This window comes from Microtus oregoni, unplaced genomic scaffold (genome assembly GCF_018167655.1).
Source record: "Microtus oregoni isolate MIOR12 unplaced genomic scaffold, Mior012 000022F_ref0000154, whole genome shotgun sequence".
Lineage (NCBI taxonomy): Eukaryota > Metazoa > Chordata > Mammalia > Rodentia > Cricetidae > Microtus > Microtus oregoni.
This window is the reverse complement of record NW_024543081.1, coordinates 32,161,352-32,180,742: the sequence shown is the minus strand read 5'-3', so window position 1 is coordinate 32,180,742 and position 19,391 is coordinate 32,161,352. Positions and strand designations below refer to the sequence as shown.

The following is a 19,391-nucleotide window of genomic DNA, read 5'->3' as shown; positions in this document are numbered from 1 at the left end:
ATAGCACAAGGGGGCCCTATTCGGAACTCCTCCTTACTCACCCCCACCCCACCTCTGCCACCATTCTCTATCTCTGTCAATACCCACTCCCTCTTACTTTTTAACATGTGATGTAGCCTTTGGGTACTCAGACAAGAAGTCTTTTCTTAGAGACAAAACAGTTTTGAGAAGGTTCCAATGGTAGCCTATCAAGTCTCCATGATGAGTTTTGGTAGGAAATACACACTAAGGTGTTGGAAGGGCCGATAGCCCAGAGAGCAAAGCACTTGCTGCTGAGCCTGATGACCGAGTGGAAGGAGCGGACCCGACTCCTGCATGCGTCCTCCGCCCTCCATACCTGCTCTTGAGTATAAGCACATAACCAAAATAATGTAATAAAGTTAAAATCGATAAAAATAGCACGGCTCTAAAAACTTAAAATCTCCAGTGGATTTTCTTTTCCTTAACTGTCTTTCTCAATTTGCAACTTGTGTAGCTTTTACAAACAAGAAGATAAGATTGGTTGGCTTCGTCAGTCTAATTTTCTTGTTCTCCGTCGTTTGTTGTTTCTGCCTTTATCCTGAGACCTTATTTCCTTGTTGGGACAGGGTGTGGTATGCCAAGCTGGCTGGTCCCACCTGCTGACACTCTAACTTTGCCATCTCTTGCAGGGAACTTCGGGAACCTGATTGATGGAGGCTCTCATCATGGGAGCAAGAAGAAATCGGCTGAGCCGACTGAAGAGGATGTGCTTCCTCTGTTGCATGAAGGAGAAAAAGACGTGCCCCACGACTCTGCCATTTCCATGGCCTCCACCACACATCCAGAGAAGCCTCTGGTGACAGAAGGGAACAGGTAAAAGGAACAGAGCAAGTGAGAATGAAGTTTCTACTGGGTGGGACTTTTATCAATTCCTGGGACTGTTTCATTCAGTTTTTCAGAAAAAAAAAAAAACGCAAATTTTATCACAGTGCTGGGAACACATCACGAACAGGGGGAGCAAGAATAACCATCACTCTATCTTATAACCTCAACCCTCTAACAACACACCCAGGGAATCCCTCCAACGACAGAGCAGTCACGATGGCTACCAGACACGAAGCCCCCTTTACTCTTAACTTAGAAGCATGGGAAGCTAGGAAGAGGCTTTCAAGATTCAGCCCAAACCCAGCTGATGCTTATCATTCTTGTCAGCGCCCTACCAAGTAAACTCGACTGGGTAGGATTATTGAACATGGAATCTCTGACCTTAAGTTTGCCACGGTAATTGACAAACTAAAGAATGATGGTGAGACCCTAGCAATGAGCATCTTAGCAGCTGGGACTCCTCAATTCATGCTCATTTTCAGCCAATAATAAGAGTAAAATTATAGAGGTGTTTTAGAGAAAGCACCGCTAAGCATGGCACAGGAGGTTGATGAGAAGAAGCAAAAGCACACGTGCAAGGGTCTTGCTTTGCCCCGTCTTGGGATATTTGCGTGAGTAATCTCCACTGCCGTGGATTCTCCTGGTAGCCCATTGCCGTGCCCATTCTGCACGGGAGGAGACTGGAATCTAGAGAATGTTTCTCCGCTGCATCAAGGCCACATCATTGCTCTTCAGGCCTCCACTCTTTTCAGCCCAGATGCTTCCCCTAGGAACCGACTTCCCAGTCTGTTCCCTCAGACAGTCCTGTTCCTAAAAGGCTGAGCAGATGCCCCATTAGGGTAGTTTATAAACCACTCCCAGACTTCTTTCTTTCTCTAGGCTCCCATCTCTGACAGGACCCTCCACTCGGAGTCTTCCACCTCACAGCTCAGGGTTGTCAGTTCTTCTTCTTTTCCATATCCGAAAGATTTAGTTTGAATTACATGCACATGTGTGTCTGTGTGTGTGTGTGGGGGGTGCCCATGTGAAGGCAAGTGCCTGCTGAGTCCAGAATATGGTATCAGGTTCCCTGGAGCCACAGGAAAGGTTGTGAGGTTCTCTGCAAGAACATTACACTCGGTTGACCGAGCCATCCCTCTAGCCCCAAGTTCTGCTTTTCCTTTCTGTCCAAAGCCAGTTAATGACAAGACCTGGTCAGTATAAATCTTAGGTATTTTTTGTTTTCTTAATTCTGGCCATGTTTTTGTCATTGCTGTGACAAAAATACATGACGAACATAACTGGAGGTGAAAGGTTTATTTTGGCTTATATTTCTGGCAATACAGTCCACCATGATGGACTGGCAGCTGGTCATGTTGTGTTTACTGTCAGAAAGCAGAGAGTGGACAGGAAGTGTGGCCAGGCAATACATCTGATGATCAGTTCTTCCAATGAGGCTCCAGCTCCTAAAAGGTCTCCAACCTTTCAAAACAGCATCAGCATTTGGCAACCACCTAGTATTCAAGCACACACACAGATACACAGACACACACATACAAACAGACACACACACACATGAGAGACATACACAGACAGACACATACATGAGATAGAAACACACATACACACATGAGAGAGACGCACAAACATACACAGACACACACACATGCACACAGAGACAACACAGATACACACACGCGAGAGAGACACACACATATACAAACAGACATACACACATACACAGACAGACAGACGCATACACACGAGAGAGAAACACACATACACACACATGAGAGAGACACACAAACATACACAGACACACAAACAAGCAAACACACACACACCCCTACCTGGCTTGGGGGCACCATTCCCCCAAATACCCCTTTCATCCAGCTGTTCAACGCTCCTGAAAGAGCCCCAGTTGTATACTGTTCTTTGTTGCTCCTGGGATTTTGAACACACTTCTCTCTTGGCCTGGCAACAAGCCCACACCTTAGCTATTGGCTTCCCTTGTCTTTCAGGATCCTTTTCCCTGTAACAAGTCTGACTGAGCTTTCTGTACTCTTTAGGGATTTAGCAAGCCCCAATCATGCCAGGTTACAATGGTTTCATTTGTCTCTCTCGCCTGTAAGACTGAGCACCTGAGGGCAGGGACCTCATCTTTGCCCATCTCTGCACTGGACACACTCTATCTGGTTTTCAGAGAGTTAAGGAGCTGCTGTGGACACAGGGTGCTATGGGAGCAGAGAGAGTGAGTGGGTGACTAACTCTACTTGGGAGGACGTAAAGAATTGGGACAGTCGTAGAGAAGCTAACATCTTACAAGAGAAGAGGGGATTTCAGGGATAGAGAACACAGAGCAAACTGGGGCACCTTAGGTAGGGTGGTGGTGGCATACACCTTTATTTTTTTTTTATTTTTTTTTGTTTTATTTAATCAAAAGTCTTTATTCTAGCCAGCTGGGACCACACCAGGTATTCAGTGATCTAGCTGTGGCTCTGAGTATTCAAAACTTGGGTTTTTTTTTTTTAATTTATTTATTTATTAAGGATTTCTGCCTCGTCCCCACAACTGCTTCCCATTTCCCTCCCCCTCCCCCGATCAAGTCCCCCCCCCCATCTGCTCGAAGAGCAATCAGGGTTCCCTGACCTGTGGGAAGCCCAAGGACTGCCCACCTCTATCCAGGTCTCGTAAGGTGAGCATTCAAACTGCCTAGGCTCCCACAAAGCCAGTACGTGCAGTAGGATCAAAAACCCACTGCAATTGTTCTTGAATTCTCAGTATTCCTCATTGTCCGCTATGTTCAGCTAGTCCGGATTTATCCCATGCTTTTTCAGACCTAGGCCAGCTGGCCTTGGTGAGATCCCAATAGAACATCCCCATTGTCTTAGTGTGTGGGTGCACCCCTCGTGGTCCTGAGTTCCTTGCTCGTGCTCCGTCTCCTTCTGCTCCTGATTTGGACCTTGAGATTTCTGTCCGGTGCTCCCGTGTGGGTCTCTGTCTCTGTCTCCTTTCATCGCCTGATGAAGGTTAATATTCCTGAGGATGCCTATGTGTTTGTCTTTGGATTCACCTTATTTAGCTTCTCTAGGAACATGAATTATAGGCTCAATGTCCTTTATTTATGGCTAGAAACCAAATATGAGTGAGTACATCCCATGTTCCTCTTTTTGGGTCTGGCTTACCTCACTCAGGATAGTGTTTTCTATTTCCATCCATTTGTATGCAAAATTCAAGAAGTCCTTGTTTTTTACTGCTGAGTAATACTCTAATATGTATATATTCCATACTTTCTTCATCCATTCTTCCGTTGAAGGGCATCTAGGTTGTTTCCAGGTTCTGGCTATTACAAACAATGCTGCCATGAACATAGTTGAGCATATACTTTTGTTGTATGATAGGGCCTCTCTTGGGTATATTCCCAAGAGTGGTATTGCTGGATCCAGGGGTAGGTTGATCCCGAATTTCCTGAGAAACCGAAACACTGCTTTCCAGAGTGGTTGCACAAGTTTGCATTCCCACCAGCAATGGGTGAGTGTACCCCTTTCTCCACAACCTCTCCAGCAAAGGCTATCATTGGTGTTTTTTATTTTAGCCATTCTGACAGGTGTAAGGTGGTATCTTAAAGTTGTCTTGATTTGCATTTCCCTGATCGCTAAGGAAGTTGAGCATGACCTTAAGTGTCTTTTGGCCATTTGAAGTTCTTCTGTTGAGAATTCTCTGTTCAGATCAGTGCCCCATTTTATAATTGGGTTGATTAGCCTTTTACGGTCTAGTTTCTTGAGTTCTTTATATATTTTGGAGATCAAACCTTTGTCAGTTGCAGGGTTGGTGAAGATCTTCTCCCAGTCAGTGGGTTGTCTTTTTGTCTTAGTGACAGTGTCCTTTGCTTTACAGAAGCTTCTCAGCCTCAGGAAGTCCCATTTATTCAATGATGCCCTTAGTGTCTGTGCTGCTGGGGTTATACGTAGGAAGTGGTCTCCTGTGCCCATGTGCTGTAGAGTACTTCCCACTTTCTCTTCTATCAGGTTCAGTGTGTTCGGACTGATATTGAGGTCTTTAATCCATTTGGATTTGAGTTTTGTGCATGGTGATAGATATGGATCTATTCTCATTCTTCTACAGATTGACATCCAGTTTTGCCAGCACCATTTGTTGAAGATGCTCTCTTTTTTCCATTGTATACTTTTAGCTCCTTTATCGAAGATCAGGTGTTCATAGGTTTGTGGGTTAATGTCAGGGTCTTCTATTCGATTCCATTGGTCGACTTCTCTGTTTTTATGCCAATACCAAGCTGTTTTCAATACTGTAGCTCTGTAATAGAGTTTGAAGTCAGGGATGGTAATGCCTCCAGACAAACCTTTATTGTATAAGATTGTTTTGGCTATCCTGGGTTTTTTGTTTTTCCATATAAAGTTGATTATTGTCTTCTCCAGATCTGTGAAGAATTTTGATGGGATTTTGATGGGGATTGCATTGAATCTATAGATTGCTTTTGGTAGAATTGCCATTTTTACTATGTTGGTCCTCCCAATCCAAGAGCAAGGGAGGTCTTTCCATTTTCTGGTGTCTTCTTCAATTTCTTTCTTCAAAGACTTATAGTTCTTGTCAAGTAGATCTTTCACTTCCTTGGTCAGGGTTACCCCAAGGTATTTTATGCTATTTGTGGCTATTGTGAAAGGTGATGCTTCTCTGATTTCCCTCTCTGCTTCCTTATCCTTGGTGTATAGGAAGGCAACTGATTTTTTGGAGTTGATCTTGTATCCTGCCACGTTACTAAAGCTGTTTATCAGCTGTAGGAGTTCTTTGGTAGAATTTTTGGGGTCGCTTATGTACACTATCATATCATCTGCAAATAATGAAAGCTTAACTTCTTCCTTTCCAATACGAATCCCCTTGATCTCCTTATGTTGTCTTATTGCTATTGCTAGAATTTCAAGCACTATATTGAAGAGGTATGGCGAGAGTGGACATCCTTGTCGTGTTCCTGATTTTAGTGGGATGGCTTTGAGTTTTTCTCCGTTTAATTTAATGTTAGCTGTTGGCTTGCTGTAAATAGCTTTTATTATATTTAGGTAGGACCCTTGTATCCCTATTCTCTCCAAGACCTTTATCATAAAGGGGTGTTGAATTTTGTCGAATGCTTTTTCCGCATCTAGTGAAATGATCATATGGTTTTTTTCTTTCAGTTTATTTATATGGTGGATTACATTGATAGATTTGCGTATGTTGAACCAGCCCTGCATCTCTGGGATGAAGCCTACTTGATCATAATGGATAATTTTTCTTATGTGTTCTTGGATTCGGTTTGCCAGTATTTTATTGAAGATTTTTGCGTCGATGTTCATGAGTGAGATCGGTCTGTAATTCTCTTTCTTGGTTGGGTCTTTTTGTGGTTTTGGTATCAGGGTAACTGTAGCTTCATAAAAGGAATTTGGCAATGACTCTTCTGATTCTATATTGTGAAATACCTTAAGGAGTATAGGTATTAATTCTTCTTGGAAGTTCTGGTAGAATTCTGCATTGAAACCATCTGGTCCTGGGCTTTTTTTCGAAGGGAGATTTTTGATAACCATTTCTAATTCTTCGCGAGAAACCGGTCTATTTAGATCATTCACCTGGTCTTGGTTTAGCTTTGGTATATGATACTTATTTAAAAAAATGTCCATTTCTTTTGTATTTTCCAGTTTTGTGGCATACAGGCTTTTGTAGTAAGATCTAATGATTCTCTGAATTTCCTCTGTGTCTGTGGTTATGTCCCCCTTTTCATTTCTGATCTTATTTATTTGCGTGTTCTCTCTCTGTCGTTTAATTAGTTTGGATAGGGGTTTGTCGATCTTGTTGATTTTCTCCAAGAACCAGCTTTTTGTTTCATTGATTCTTTGGACTGTTTTCTGTGTTTCTATTTTGTTGATTTCAGCCCTCAGTTTTATTATTTCCAGTCTTCTACTTCTCCTGGGCGCGTCTGCTTCTTTTTTTTCTAGAGCTTTCAGGTGTGTTTTTAAGTCCCCAATGTATGCATTCTCCGTTTTCTTTAAGTGGGCACTTAGTGCTATGAACTTTCCTCTTACCACTGCTTTCATTGTGTCCCATAGGTTTGAGTATGTTGTCCCTTTATTTTCATTAAATTCAAGGAAGACTTTAATTTCTTTCTTGATTTCTTCCTTGACCCAGGTGTGGTTCAGTAGTTGACTGTTCAGTTTCCATGAGTTTGTCGGTTTTTTGAGGGCAGCGTGGTTGTTGCCTTCTAACTTTAATCCGTGATGATCTGATAAGACACAGGTGGACACTGATATTTTTTTGTATCTGTGGAGGTTTCCTTTGTTTCCGAGTATGTGGTCAATTTTTGAGAAGGTTCCATGAGCTGCAGAGAAGAAGGTATATTCTTTCCTATTTGGATGGAATGTTCTATAGATGTCTGTTAAGTCCATTTGCTTCATTACCTCCAATAATTCTCTTAATTCTCTATTAGGTTTCTGTCTGATTGACCTGTCCCTTGGAGAGAGAGGTGTGTTGAAGTCTCCTACTACTAGTGTGTGTGGTTTGATGTCTGCCTTGAGTTCTAGTAATATTTCTTTTACATAAGTAGGTGCTTTTATATTGGGGGCGTATATATTCAGGATTGAGACGTCCTCCTGATGAATTGTTCCTGTTATGAGTATAAAGTGACCGTCTCGGTCTCTTCTGATTGATTTTAGTTTGAAGTCAGTTTTGTTAGAAATTAGTATGGCCACACCTGCTTTTTTCTTAGGACCATTTGCTTGAAACACCTTTTCCCAACCCTTTACTCTGAGTAGGTGCCTGTCTTTGTGGTTGAGATGTGTTTCTTGCAAACAGCAGAATGTTGGATCCTGTTTTCGTATCCAATCTTTTAGCCTATGCCTTTTTATAGGTGAATTGAGCCCATTAATATTAAGTGATATTAATGACCAGTGGTTGTTTACTCCGGTTATTCTTATTGCTTTTGGTAGTAGAGATTGTGTGTCTCCTTTCTTTGAGATGTGCTCGTGAAGGGTCATTAGATGCCTGGGTTATTGTAGGCAGTGTTGGCAGTGTTGGATTCCTTGGGTTGCGATTTTCCTTCTATTACTTTCTGTAGGGCTGGATTTGTGGCTACGTATTGTTTAAATTTGTTCTTATCCTGGAATGTCTTGTTTTCTCCGTTGATAGTGAATGATAGCTTGGCTGGGTATAGTAGTTTGGGTTTGCATCCATGTTCTCTTAGCTTCTGCAGAACCTCTATCCAGGACCTTCTGGCTTTCATAGTTTCCATCGAGAAGTCAGGTGTAAGTCTGATCGGTTTACCTTTATAAGTTACTTGCCCTTTTTCTTTTGCAGCTCTTAATATTCTTTCTTTAACCTGTATATTTTGTGTTTTGATTATTATATGGCGAGGAGATGTTTTTCTTTGATCCCGTCTGTTTGGTGTTCTGTATGCTTCTTGAATATTTAAATGAATATCTTTCTTTAAGTTGGGAAAGTTTTCTTCCATAATTTTGTTGAAAATATTTTCTGGGCCTTTGAGCTGTGACTCTTCTCCTTCTTCTATTCCTATTATTCTTAGGTTTGGTTTTTTTATTGTGTCCCATAGTTCCTGAATGTTTTGTGTTGAGAATTTGTTGGCTTTGCTGTTTTCTTTGATCTGTTCGTTTATTTTCTCTATGGTGTCCTCAGCATCTGAGAGTCTTTCTTCTAGCTCTTGTATTCTATTGATTATGCTTGTTTCTGTAGACTCTGCTCGTTGGCCTAGATTTTCCATATCCAGCTGGTCCTCATTTTGTATTTTCTTCTTTGCCTTCATTTCAGTTTTCAATTCTTGAACTGTTTCCATTACCTGTTTGATGGTTTTTTCTTGGTTTCCCAGGGTATCATGTACGTATTTACTCATTTCTTCAAACTTTTTGTTATACTTCTCATCCATTTCTATAAGGGCATTTTTTACATGCTGTTTAAGGGACTCTATTATCTTCATAAAGTCGATTTTTTCCACTTCTTCTGTGTTAGGTTGTTCAAATACTTCTGTTGTAAGATCATTGGGTTCTGATGTTTTCATGTTGTTTTTCGGATTATTGGGTGAGTTCTTGCCTTGGCGCCTGCCCATCTCCTCCTATTGATCCTATCCAATGGATCCTTTAGAAACCGGATCAGGTTTCCCTGCTGGCCAAGGGCTCCGCTTACAAAATGCCCTCACTCTCTTTCGTGGTACCTGCTGCAGGCCAAGAACCCTCTCACCCCTCCGAAGGATCTTTAGGACAGGACCAGGCTCCCCTTGTGCCAGTGACCTGGCCAACCAAAGGCCTACCTCTTTGATTCAATTGTAGTAGGGCGATCTGCTCTCCTTATTGCATGCCTGTCCCAGCCGCTTGGGTCTGGCCGCGCTCCACTGCGTCTGGCGCCGCCGCCGCTGCGCCTCTGTGCGTCTCTGGCATACACCTTTAAATCCCAGCATTTGGGAGGTAAAGGCAGGCAGATCTTCGTGAGTTTTGAGGCCATCCTGGTCTACAAGAGCTAGTTCCAGAATAGGCTCTAGAGAAACTCTGTTGCAAAAATACCACTATTTTTTTAAAGTTATTTACTTTCTTGGCTTTTTGTATTCTCTGCATTTTCTAAACCTTGTCCCTTTTCCATGGGTCACCTTTGGAGGGCTCCCCATCTCCACACACACTGGAAAGAACCCGGAGCTTCCTTGTGCTTTAACTCCAGCTTACAGCGTGAGAGTGCCAGGGAAGAATCCCTGCGCCTAGGGTCGGCAGCTCAGGAAGACCTTCTGGGACTACTCCAAGGGTCTCAGCATCCCCAGACATTCTCCACCTGGATGGGCTGTCCCAGTGGATTGCCAGTGGGACTCCGGGGGGTGTTCTGTGGGAAGGATTTACAGAGCATGGTCTCCAGGTGCCCTTGGACGGATTCTGTGCTAGGGCTGGGCAATTGGCTGCAGCTGGGTCTAAGTTATGATGTGATGTTGAGGGATCTCTCTCTCTCTCTCTCTCTCTCTCTCTCTCTCTCTCTCTCTCTCTGTGTGTGTGTGTGTGTGTGTAACTGAGCTTTCTTTTTATTTCTATTTTATTAGCCTGTATTGAGGCTCTCTGTCCATATAGTAGTGAGCCAAGGAGGCAGCAGAGGCACTGGAAGATCTTATATCTACAGTAGTCCTATGGATGTACACACACAGAGATACAGGTACACATAGGTACACACAAACATGAACGCACAATGCATGTCTATTACTCCTAATAAAATTCCACTGTGCGTGTGTTCCGGGATTTCTGTTTTTACAAAGTGTTTGCACACAGTCTGTGCTGGGTAGAGGTGAGGATTAAATCAGAGTAGGTGATGCCCAGTGGAGGCTCATCATGGCATCCCCAGGATTGCACGTTTGTCACAAGCTGCTGTTCTGTTGGCCCTTCGCTCATCCTGGCAGTCTTCACTTTCCATGGGCAACCGGGTACCCTCTCATCTGCTGCTTTTCCATCTGGACTATGGTTTACACAATGAGCCTCGACTGCCTGATCCTCGAGACACAGCAACAAAACTCTGAGGACCACAGAGACAGAGGCTCAGAGTGCCATTAGTGCATGCTAACCCAAAGCAAAGAAACACCCAAGAGGAAGTACAACAGCGTGTGGCCGCTTGCTTAGATGCAGGGTTCTCAGTGGAATGATTTGAGAGATAAAGCAGAGAGTAGTTTGGTTTCTGACTTTTTGTCTTTGCTGTCCTCTTGCTGAAAGAACAACTTCTGTTTCCAGCCAAGAACCTCTTTGACTTACTTTCCTGAGTGATCGCCTGCTGGATTGTTTATTTTTTTACAGAGTAGAACAGGGGGCCTTTGCTAATTCTGTCACACTTCCGGAAAAATTTAGGTTGGAGAGCTAAAAATGAACATCCAGTCTTTCAGGCTAAAGGGCTTTTGTTGGAGAGGATAACAAAAGATGTTCCCCTCTCCTCCCCTTTTCTCTCCTCTTCTCCCCCCTACAGTGCTTTCCTTTTCTCTACCTCCCTTCCTCCCCTCTCCCCTTCCTTCCCCCTTTCCCTCCCCTCCTCTTCTCACTGCTCCTCTCTCTCCTCCCCACTCTCTCTGTCCCTTTCTTTCCAAACTACCATAAATATATTTCTCTAAACGATGTCCACATTCTCAAAAGTCAGCACCAGACCCACCCCAAGCATTTTGCTCCTGCCTTCCATCCATACTTCTCTTTACAGTCTGTATGCTTGTGAGAAAATTACAGGGGGACTAGGAAAACTCTGACCCTTAAAATAGCTGTCATTAGCCAGGGAACTTCCCCAGGTGGTTATGCCTCTTCCACTGACCCTGCCTCCACACCCACCTAACCCCCTTCTACACAGCAGTCCTATCTTTTCTGGCTTTCATTTAATTCTGTTAATGAGATTTTCCTATCAGTATTAAAGGATATTCATTCCACGGTCACCTTCAGGCATTCCTTGGGGCTCCATATCTTTACTGGTTGGCTATATGTTTTATCACTTGCTAGCCAAGCAAGTCACCTGTATTACTGACACCAGTGCCCACCAAGTATGGGATGGATAAATGGATGGATGAATAGATGATGGATGGATGGATGGATGGATGGATGGACAAACAGATGAAAGAATGGTGCTAAGCCACCAAGTACTGGTTTAGATTGGGGTGTATGCCTGTATCCCCTTTAGTAATATATACAATACAACGTGCTCAGAATATACATTTTACAAAAGTAATCTTGTTAAGGAAGATTTGTCCAACATATTCTACACACTGGTGACGATTTCTAAGTTTTACCCTATGTCTGAGAATAATGTCTTCTGTCTGTTTGATTTTGAGAGTTCCATGTAGCCCGGGCGACTGTGCTCAAACTCACTATGTTGCTGAGAATGGTTTTGAACTCTTTCTCCTCCAGCTTCCACAGCACTTGGGATCTCGGCATTGGTTTGGTGGCAGCTCTCAATCCCTTCCATGGCAGCACCTAACTCATCACTCACTGTCCACAGATCTCCAATTATATTCTAAGGATGGCACTAGCAGCTTTGCCCCCACCCTTCTGCACCCCTGAAGGACACATAAAATCTAAACAAACCTCTGGAATTGCTTGAAAACCACTGATTATACCTGACTTCCACACCTCATGTGCCTTCACAGAAATTACAACTATTTGCCTTTTGGTGCCAAGAAGCCCTGTGTCTCCTTCATCAGTTCCTGGGGAGACCAGACATTCAGACTGCACTGGTCCAACATGCTGGGGAAAATGGCTGAGCTCTTGGTAGGTGGCATATTGGGGAACTGGGATAAAGATATGCTTTTATATTCAACCAGGGTCTTGACCTCAGGTGAAACATCCCTGAATTGGGGCTACTGTACTTATTTCATGGCTTCTATCACCATTACCCAGAGGAATGAGAACGTTTTGCAAAACCCCTGGAATGCAAATCAAACTATCCAAATCAGAATCCCTTCTTTGCCATTTGCTCTTCCAGGACCTAACAAGTGGCTGGTTCCTTATCTCCCAGATGCAGGCGGGGAAGACACCTCACAATGCTGACAAATGCTGGTTTCAACTAGTCCTTTCCCTGCTGTCACATTTCCTTCCCGCCCACAGGTCATGGGGAGGGACAGCCTCTTATTCTCTGCTCACTGTCCTCAGGCTCACCTGACGGCTCTCATTTTAACTTCCTAGTCCACTAGAAGCTACACTAAGGAGAGAATGCATATCTCTCTACTCTTAGCTTCACAAACCAACTTCTGTAAAGCAAAGTAATTCAGGCTGTGGAATTCTAGGTGTTGGGGAGCTGGACTCTGAAAATAGCCCGAGAGGCCTGGACTAGGCTCACACAATGTGTAGGCCACAGACTTTGCAAGGCTGGCCTTGTTATTTCTTCAGACAGAATAGATATAGTTTATCCCTAAAAGTAATGACAGAACACACCAGATATTCCTTAGAGGCTGCAATAGCCTTTAATGCTCTCTTTTAATTCCCTGCTCAGTCTCAACAGCCCTTCGTGGCTTCTATGATTAGGTTTATTCCCCCTATGGTGGTGGTATAGATGGTTCCTATTAATTTCCCATTTTATAAATGAGAAACTCTGTATAATGAGATTACTTTACCAATTAGTGGCAGCCTGGACTTGAACCCAGGTGTCCCAAGCCATATCCCAAATCCTCAGCCTGCTTACCCCACTGTGATGCCTGTTCTTTGTTTATCGGAGGTGCACAGAACAGAGCTTGAGTTCTCGAGTTCTTGAACAGGCGCCAGCCTTTGGCAGGTGGTAGGAGATGCGGCATTTGTAAAGTCTAGCAGAGCAGGAGGAACATTGGCATTTCCCTACAGACCCCACTTTTCTCTGGGATGCTGAACAGAATCCTAGAATTCTGGCTCAGAGAAAAATGTAAAATTATTAGGTCTATCATCATATAGCCACTATTGCGTCCAACCTACCCTGCCCCCGAGCCTGGTATACTCAGAATCGCTTTTAAATGTCAGTAGGGTTACATTACTTTTCAAAGATGACTTAAATATTGACTTAGAAATCTTTTATAATTATGTATAAAGTTTAAAATTGGGAAATATTTCTCATGATATCAGGTTTTCCACAAGGTGGGAGACACAGAAAGCTGCTTAGTTAGGTAGGAATGGGACTCAATGGCTCTGAGTAATTCAGTAAGACTCATCTAGACCCACGGAAAGTGGGGCTCAAAGTGGGAATGCCGCAGTGATTCCTGGCTAAGCTCAAGAAAGTGAGGGGGCTCCTCCTGCCTCTCAAAACCCACAGCGACAAAGACAGGCAAATGTTGTTTCTGGAATGTGGAGATCAGGGATTCCCACAAGTCCCACAGCTCTGTGGTCTGTCTTCAGGAAGAAGGCATAGAAGAAGTGAAGGAACTGGTCAAGGTCTCAGAGGAGGCACCGGAAGAGAAGATGAAGACCGTGTTCTGTGACTTCATCAGTCAAAGCAGGTGGGTGACAACCCCAGGCGGCTCCGGTGAACTCAGCTTCTAGTGACCTTGAGAAATCAGCTGCTCTTGTGTGCATTTGGGTGGGCACTTTACAGTGTTGTATCCCCTCCTGGCACTTAAACAACATAAGCCAAAGGAGAGGACCCAAAACCAGACGGACCAACTGCTAAGATTCTTCAGGGAACAAAAGTCCTCAGGATCAGCTCCCGGCCCGACATTTGACGTTTGGTAGATACTCAGCAACTATGTGGCAGTTAGATCCATAATGCTACATCAAGTGCTACTTAATTGACTTCAAAGACCCAATTAAGAACTTATTATTTAGGTGGCAGACAATATAATAAGAGACTTTGAAAGCAGGGTATAGTGACCTAGCTGAGTAACAATTTACCCTCATCGAGGGGCTTGTCACAGTCTTCTCACAGAAATGCAGGAGTGGTTTTTGAGCACAGGACTCCCTGAGTAGCTGGGACTAAAGTCATCTCTAGGCCCAGCCAGGAGGAATCCACTTCCCAATCACTCACATGGCTAGCTATGGGATTCAGTGCTTCATGGGCAGTTCAGTTCCTTGCTAGCTTTCGATTTGAGGTCATCCTCCATCCAATGCTGCACAGGTGTATCCAAGCTGCTCTCACCACGATGCACAGACGAGAAGCATTGGAGAGAACGTTGGTTAGATGGAAATCACAGTGGGCCTCAGCCGAAGCATCGTCTAACTGCTCTTGACGCATCCTCTTTGAACCCAGTCCCTAGTGCAGCCAGCATTAGCAGCAGGGGGATCCTGTAGAGGTAGGAGGTGCTCTCTCAGGGCCTTGAGAGGCAACTTGTCCCACGTGGAAGCAACTTGGACCATTTCTTAAATTAACTCAGCCAAGACAAGCAAAAATGAAGGATTTTCTAAAAATGGAATTAAAAAGCAAATGGAGATGAAATTATATCAAAGGTAAAACCCAGTAGTCAGGCAGTAGATACACCAGATAGTCTGCTGTGTGTGTGCATTTGTGTGTATGTATCTATCTTCATATAATCTACACACATATGTAAACAAAGAAATAAATGTATTATTTGTGCTGCCTTTATTTGCCTTCATTTTTCAATACAAAACAATATTAATCACCAGGCCTGCTGTGAGCCAAGTGCCACCTTCAATTTCCTTGGAACATCTTTAAAAAGCTTCAGAACCTCATCTCTCATGTTGGAAAGTATTGGCAAACAAGTAATAGCTCAATAGCTCTTCTCCATTGGGGGTTGCTTGAGGACAACAATTAACGGTCCCTCTTTTTCTTCATGTTTCCAGTCAACTGGAAAAACATGCATGCATGTCGATGTTAAAATGGTGGTTGTGTAGTTGGTAGGTCTGAGAAAGCAGGAAGGATCTGAGGTCAGATGGGATTCCTGCTTCCTGCTCCTTTCTTTGTCTCCTGTGGTCTCCTGCACAGCAAGGACGAGCCTCTCACCGTGGAGGGGTGACGAGGCTGTGCACAGTCAAAGAGCAGGCTGGGTCTCACAGATGGAGAATGAATGAAACACACACACACCTTGTTACTCCCCTAAACTTGGATGTGGAAGAAATGTATCCCCACTGGCCTTTGTGTGATAGGGGAGATCCTAGAAAGGTAGCATGTCTCCTCGGGCTGATCCATCCTGGAGAGTGGGGCGGGGTTCCCTGTTCTTCTAGTAAACACAGGGATGCAACGAGTAGGTTCCCATCTCCAAATATAATTCTCCTATTCTATGTGAAAAGGAATAGGAAATACAGCATTAGTAGTATCCCCACAGAGAGTCTGGCAGAGCATGGGTGTGGGGTTGCTCATCTTATTGTCCACTTTACAGGTTTCCTTTGTGCTAGTTTTCACTGCTGAAGGATTACATACACATTGTATAACATGTACGTCTATTTCCATATCCCATACTTCTGTTATGGACATGACATTAAAAGTACACTTCCCATTTTCTCTACATTGCTGCTTTCAGGGAAAAGAGATTGATTTATCCTCCTGGACTGGTTTTTTTCCTCTGCTTTTGTAGACACACATCCTCACATACACACAGTTATAAAACCCTATTTCTTCCCAGTGATAGCGGACATTTGTCCGGCAGGTCGCTGCTGCTCTCAGAAATATAGCACAGGCATCTTCACACGTAGATAGATCATAACAAGTTCAACTTGCCTTTAACCATAGCTCATTGCTCCATTTATGTAATCACCAAAGCAAATACGTTCTTGCAAAATCATTCCCCTATTTGCAAAGAACAAGAATTTTAGTGTAATTTTTTAATCAAATTATCTGTATGTTAGAATGTTTATAGGTGCTATCAGGTAGTTTGTAAGAAATAACCAGTTACTTCTACAGCAGCATACATTTTTCCATATTCTCCCATATCACCACTAATTTTGCATAACATTAATTCTGCAAATGAAGTACCATTGATTTTAAGTCATCAGTAAAGACAATATGTTACTTCTGCAAATTTTTATACATTTCTTCTTGAATTGCATCCAAAGCCTTTATTATTCTCCTTCTTGACACATTTTAAATTTCATCTCCAAAAATATTATTCTTCAAGAAGATGGGCACATATCACAGTCTTAATTCTAAAATATCTGTTTGATATGTAACATTTTAGAAAAGCCGTTATTTGCTCTAAATATGTAAGGCAGAGGATTGTATTATTTCATGCAAATTTGCTCTGAGATTTGATAGCAGTTACAATGGGTATGTACTGAAAGAAAGTAAAATTCATAAATTCCCCCAAACTAACACAGACACAGGGTCTGGGTATCATTTCCGTATTTATTTATTTATTTATTTAGTTAGTTAGTTAGTTATCTGTTGGAAATGTTAGCACCCCATTGTTAAAACCTAAATTAAAAGCCTCGGTTCTGTGGCTCTATCAGCGTTCCATTGTGCCACAGAAAGCAGATATTTTTGCAAATCTCTGGAATCACACAAATGGGTTTTCACTAAGTAGGCTGCAAAACGGATATTCTCTTTCAGCGCCTTTATCTCTGAAGCAGAAAAGAAACCGAAGATGCTGAACCAAACTGCGTTAGATAAGAAACGGCTCACGCTCTGCTGGCAAGAGCTGGTATGTGAAAAGCTATTTATATTTTTGAACAGAGTTAAAGCATGTGGTTTAAAAATAAACCTCACGGATGACACATAGGTCACAGGCCAGACGAGGACAAGGTTTAAATAACATGTTTTTCTATGAGGTAGAGGCAGCAGTGGGAAAAGAGCGTGTGTTGGTAGGAACGGAACTGGCGTCTATCGAACATTCACAGAGATGAGCTGGAAGCCGGGCAGTTCCACTTCTTATTCAGACGGAATCACCCTTATTTCTTCTGAAATTTGCAGTTTCTTAAAACTGTTAGACCCGGGCTAGAGAAATAGCTGGGTGATTAGAAAAAAAAAAAAGCTGCTCTTCCAGAGGACACGGGTTCGATTCTTAGCACCCGCCCACATGGAGGCTCACAACTGTCTGTGACTCCAGCTCCAGAAGATCTGTTGCCCCCTGCTGGCCTCAGCCCGCATTGCACATGGCGCATAGACACATACAGCCAAAAACGCTTCTTTTTTAGGGCTATGCTGTTTTAGACTCTTTTACCTTGATGTCTCTCTCACAAACCGAGTAGCTAAATAAAAGTAACAATTCCTCGGGTTCCCACTGAGAATCGTGTTAAGCGATGCTAGTACTTCTTGAGGACAGGGAGCTACGGCCCAGGAGCACCGTGCCTGAAGATGGTTAAAGTCCTTGTGGAATGAGTGACAGCCGAGAAATGCCACTCTTGAGTCGGGTCCTGAAATACCTGACCTTGAACTTTCAATTCCAGCAGTAACTCTAAGGGACAGCAGGGTGGCACTGTGGCATGTGACAGTTCTGCCAAGAAAAATCTCTCCGTCTTTGACTTGGGCGGCGGGGTGGGGGTGGGGGGGCATTTTAAAGATATGAACAGGATTCAGGAAGATTCTTTTTTTTTTTAAAAAAAAAAAAAGAGATCACAACTAGCTAATCCAGTTCTAGAGAGTGAACACAGGTGCCCAAACACTTCCTTCATCTCTCTTTCCAGATGACTTCTTTTCTGTCCCCCGGGATGTCCCAGGTGGCTGGCTTCCATCATCTGTAAGACTTTTCTGCTCTGGTTCTCTAGAGGCTGTCTGTGCCTCCTCTCCATCCTGTCTGTCCATCCTGGACCGAACCCTCAAGGGCACCCTCTTCATAGTGCCTTGTATCTGTCTCCTTTCTCGCCACAGTGGACAAATCTACAAGAGGAAGAGTTTATTTAGGCTCAGGATTTGAAGGGATAACGCTCAGTCACGGCAGGGCAGGTGCAGTGGCGTTTGTGGTTGTGGGAGCGTGCAGCTGGGGCTCTTCACGTCTCCACGCATCAGGAAGCTGTGGGGGATGGTAGTGTTCAGTGGGCTTCCTCTTGTTTATTCAGTCTAGGCCCCCAGCTCCACAGATGATGCTTCCCACATTCAGGGTGGATCTTTTCTCTTTGCTAAACCTCTACAGAGACAGACACCCTCGCGTGCACACTCGAAGTTGTATCTCGTTCACGCACATGGTATTTAATCTAATCAAGTTCACTGTCATAGACTCATCTCTAGGTCGGTATGATGAGAGAATAGTGCATGAGTACCTAGAGTAACAACTCGACACAATTTTAGTTGCCATGATTGCAGTTATTATTAAACACTAGGAAGCTTAGTTCAGATGCTGTCTCATACGCATATGGCCTGGACAAGTTTCTGCACTTTCTAGATCTCAGTGTCTCATCTATCTAACAAAGAAAGTGTCTACCGTCTCCACAGTCTTGTGTAATTTCTGGTCAGTGGTCAATGTGCACAATGTCAGACTCAGAACAGTCCTTGTATGGAGTTTGCAAACACCTTCAGTATACTCCAGCCATAAAGCAATGTTTGTTCCCCAGACTTCTAGAAAGATCGATACCAACTCTTTTCTTTTTCTTTTTAGGGTGCAATGCTCAAGGAGGCCCAAGGGGTCATTCAGCAACAGAAGAAAAAGTTATCTCTCGCGGAGATGATCAGTGAAGCCCAGGGCTTTGTGGACAAGATCCGCTTTCTTGTGGATGAGGTAATCAACCCTTCAGACAAGCTCTTTGGGAAGACAGGGAAGAAATCTTCCCGGGGTGGGGGTGGTGAATGAGTTGAACATTTGCTTAGTGATGGGAAGAAAAATATTTTAAATAAAATCAAACATAAATAAGCATATTAATTTTTCATAGAGCCAGAGTATCCAGCAGAATAAAAAGCATGTCCCTTAACACAAGAACTCCAAATAAGAACATGGGAACATTGATAGGTTTTCAACCATAAAAGATTTTAAACTCATGTTCAATAATGAATTTTGTAAGGAATGTTTTCTGGTGTCTTCTAGAATGGTCTTTAAAAGGTATCATATACAGAATCATTTTTGAGGCCCACAGGTGTGGATACCCTTCCTGCTTTGGGTGTTGTGGGGATGGTGTTGGGGAGAGGTACTTGAAATTTTTTCTGCTCCATTGACTCTTGAACATCATGGTTCTCTCTTTGAGCATTTGTTCCCTGGAAGCGTATTAAGTAGTGGGGCAGGGAATGTTAAACAGTGGACAAGA

At 43.3% G+C, this 19,391-nt stretch overlaps 1 protein-coding gene across 1 annotated transcript in view; it reads left to right on the top strand.

The window, feature by feature from the left end:
• The window catches only part of Fer1l6 (fer-1 like family member 6), a 148,753-nt gene that overhangs the window by 54,759 nt on the left and 74,603 nt on the right, over window positions 1–19,391 (top strand). Inside the window, exons 15-19 of the mRNA XM_041672085.1 lie at window positions 651–834; window positions 11,960–12,080; window positions 13,671–13,771; window positions 16,771–16,861; window positions 18,752–18,871. Of these exons, the coding sequence (XP_041528019.1) occupies window positions 651–834; window positions 11,960–12,080; window positions 13,671–13,771; window positions 16,771–16,861; window positions 18,752–18,871 (617 nt within the window). The remainder of the gene's footprint in view (window positions 1–650; window positions 835–11,959; window positions 12,081–13,670; window positions 13,772–16,770; window positions 16,862–18,751; window positions 18,872–19,391) is intronic.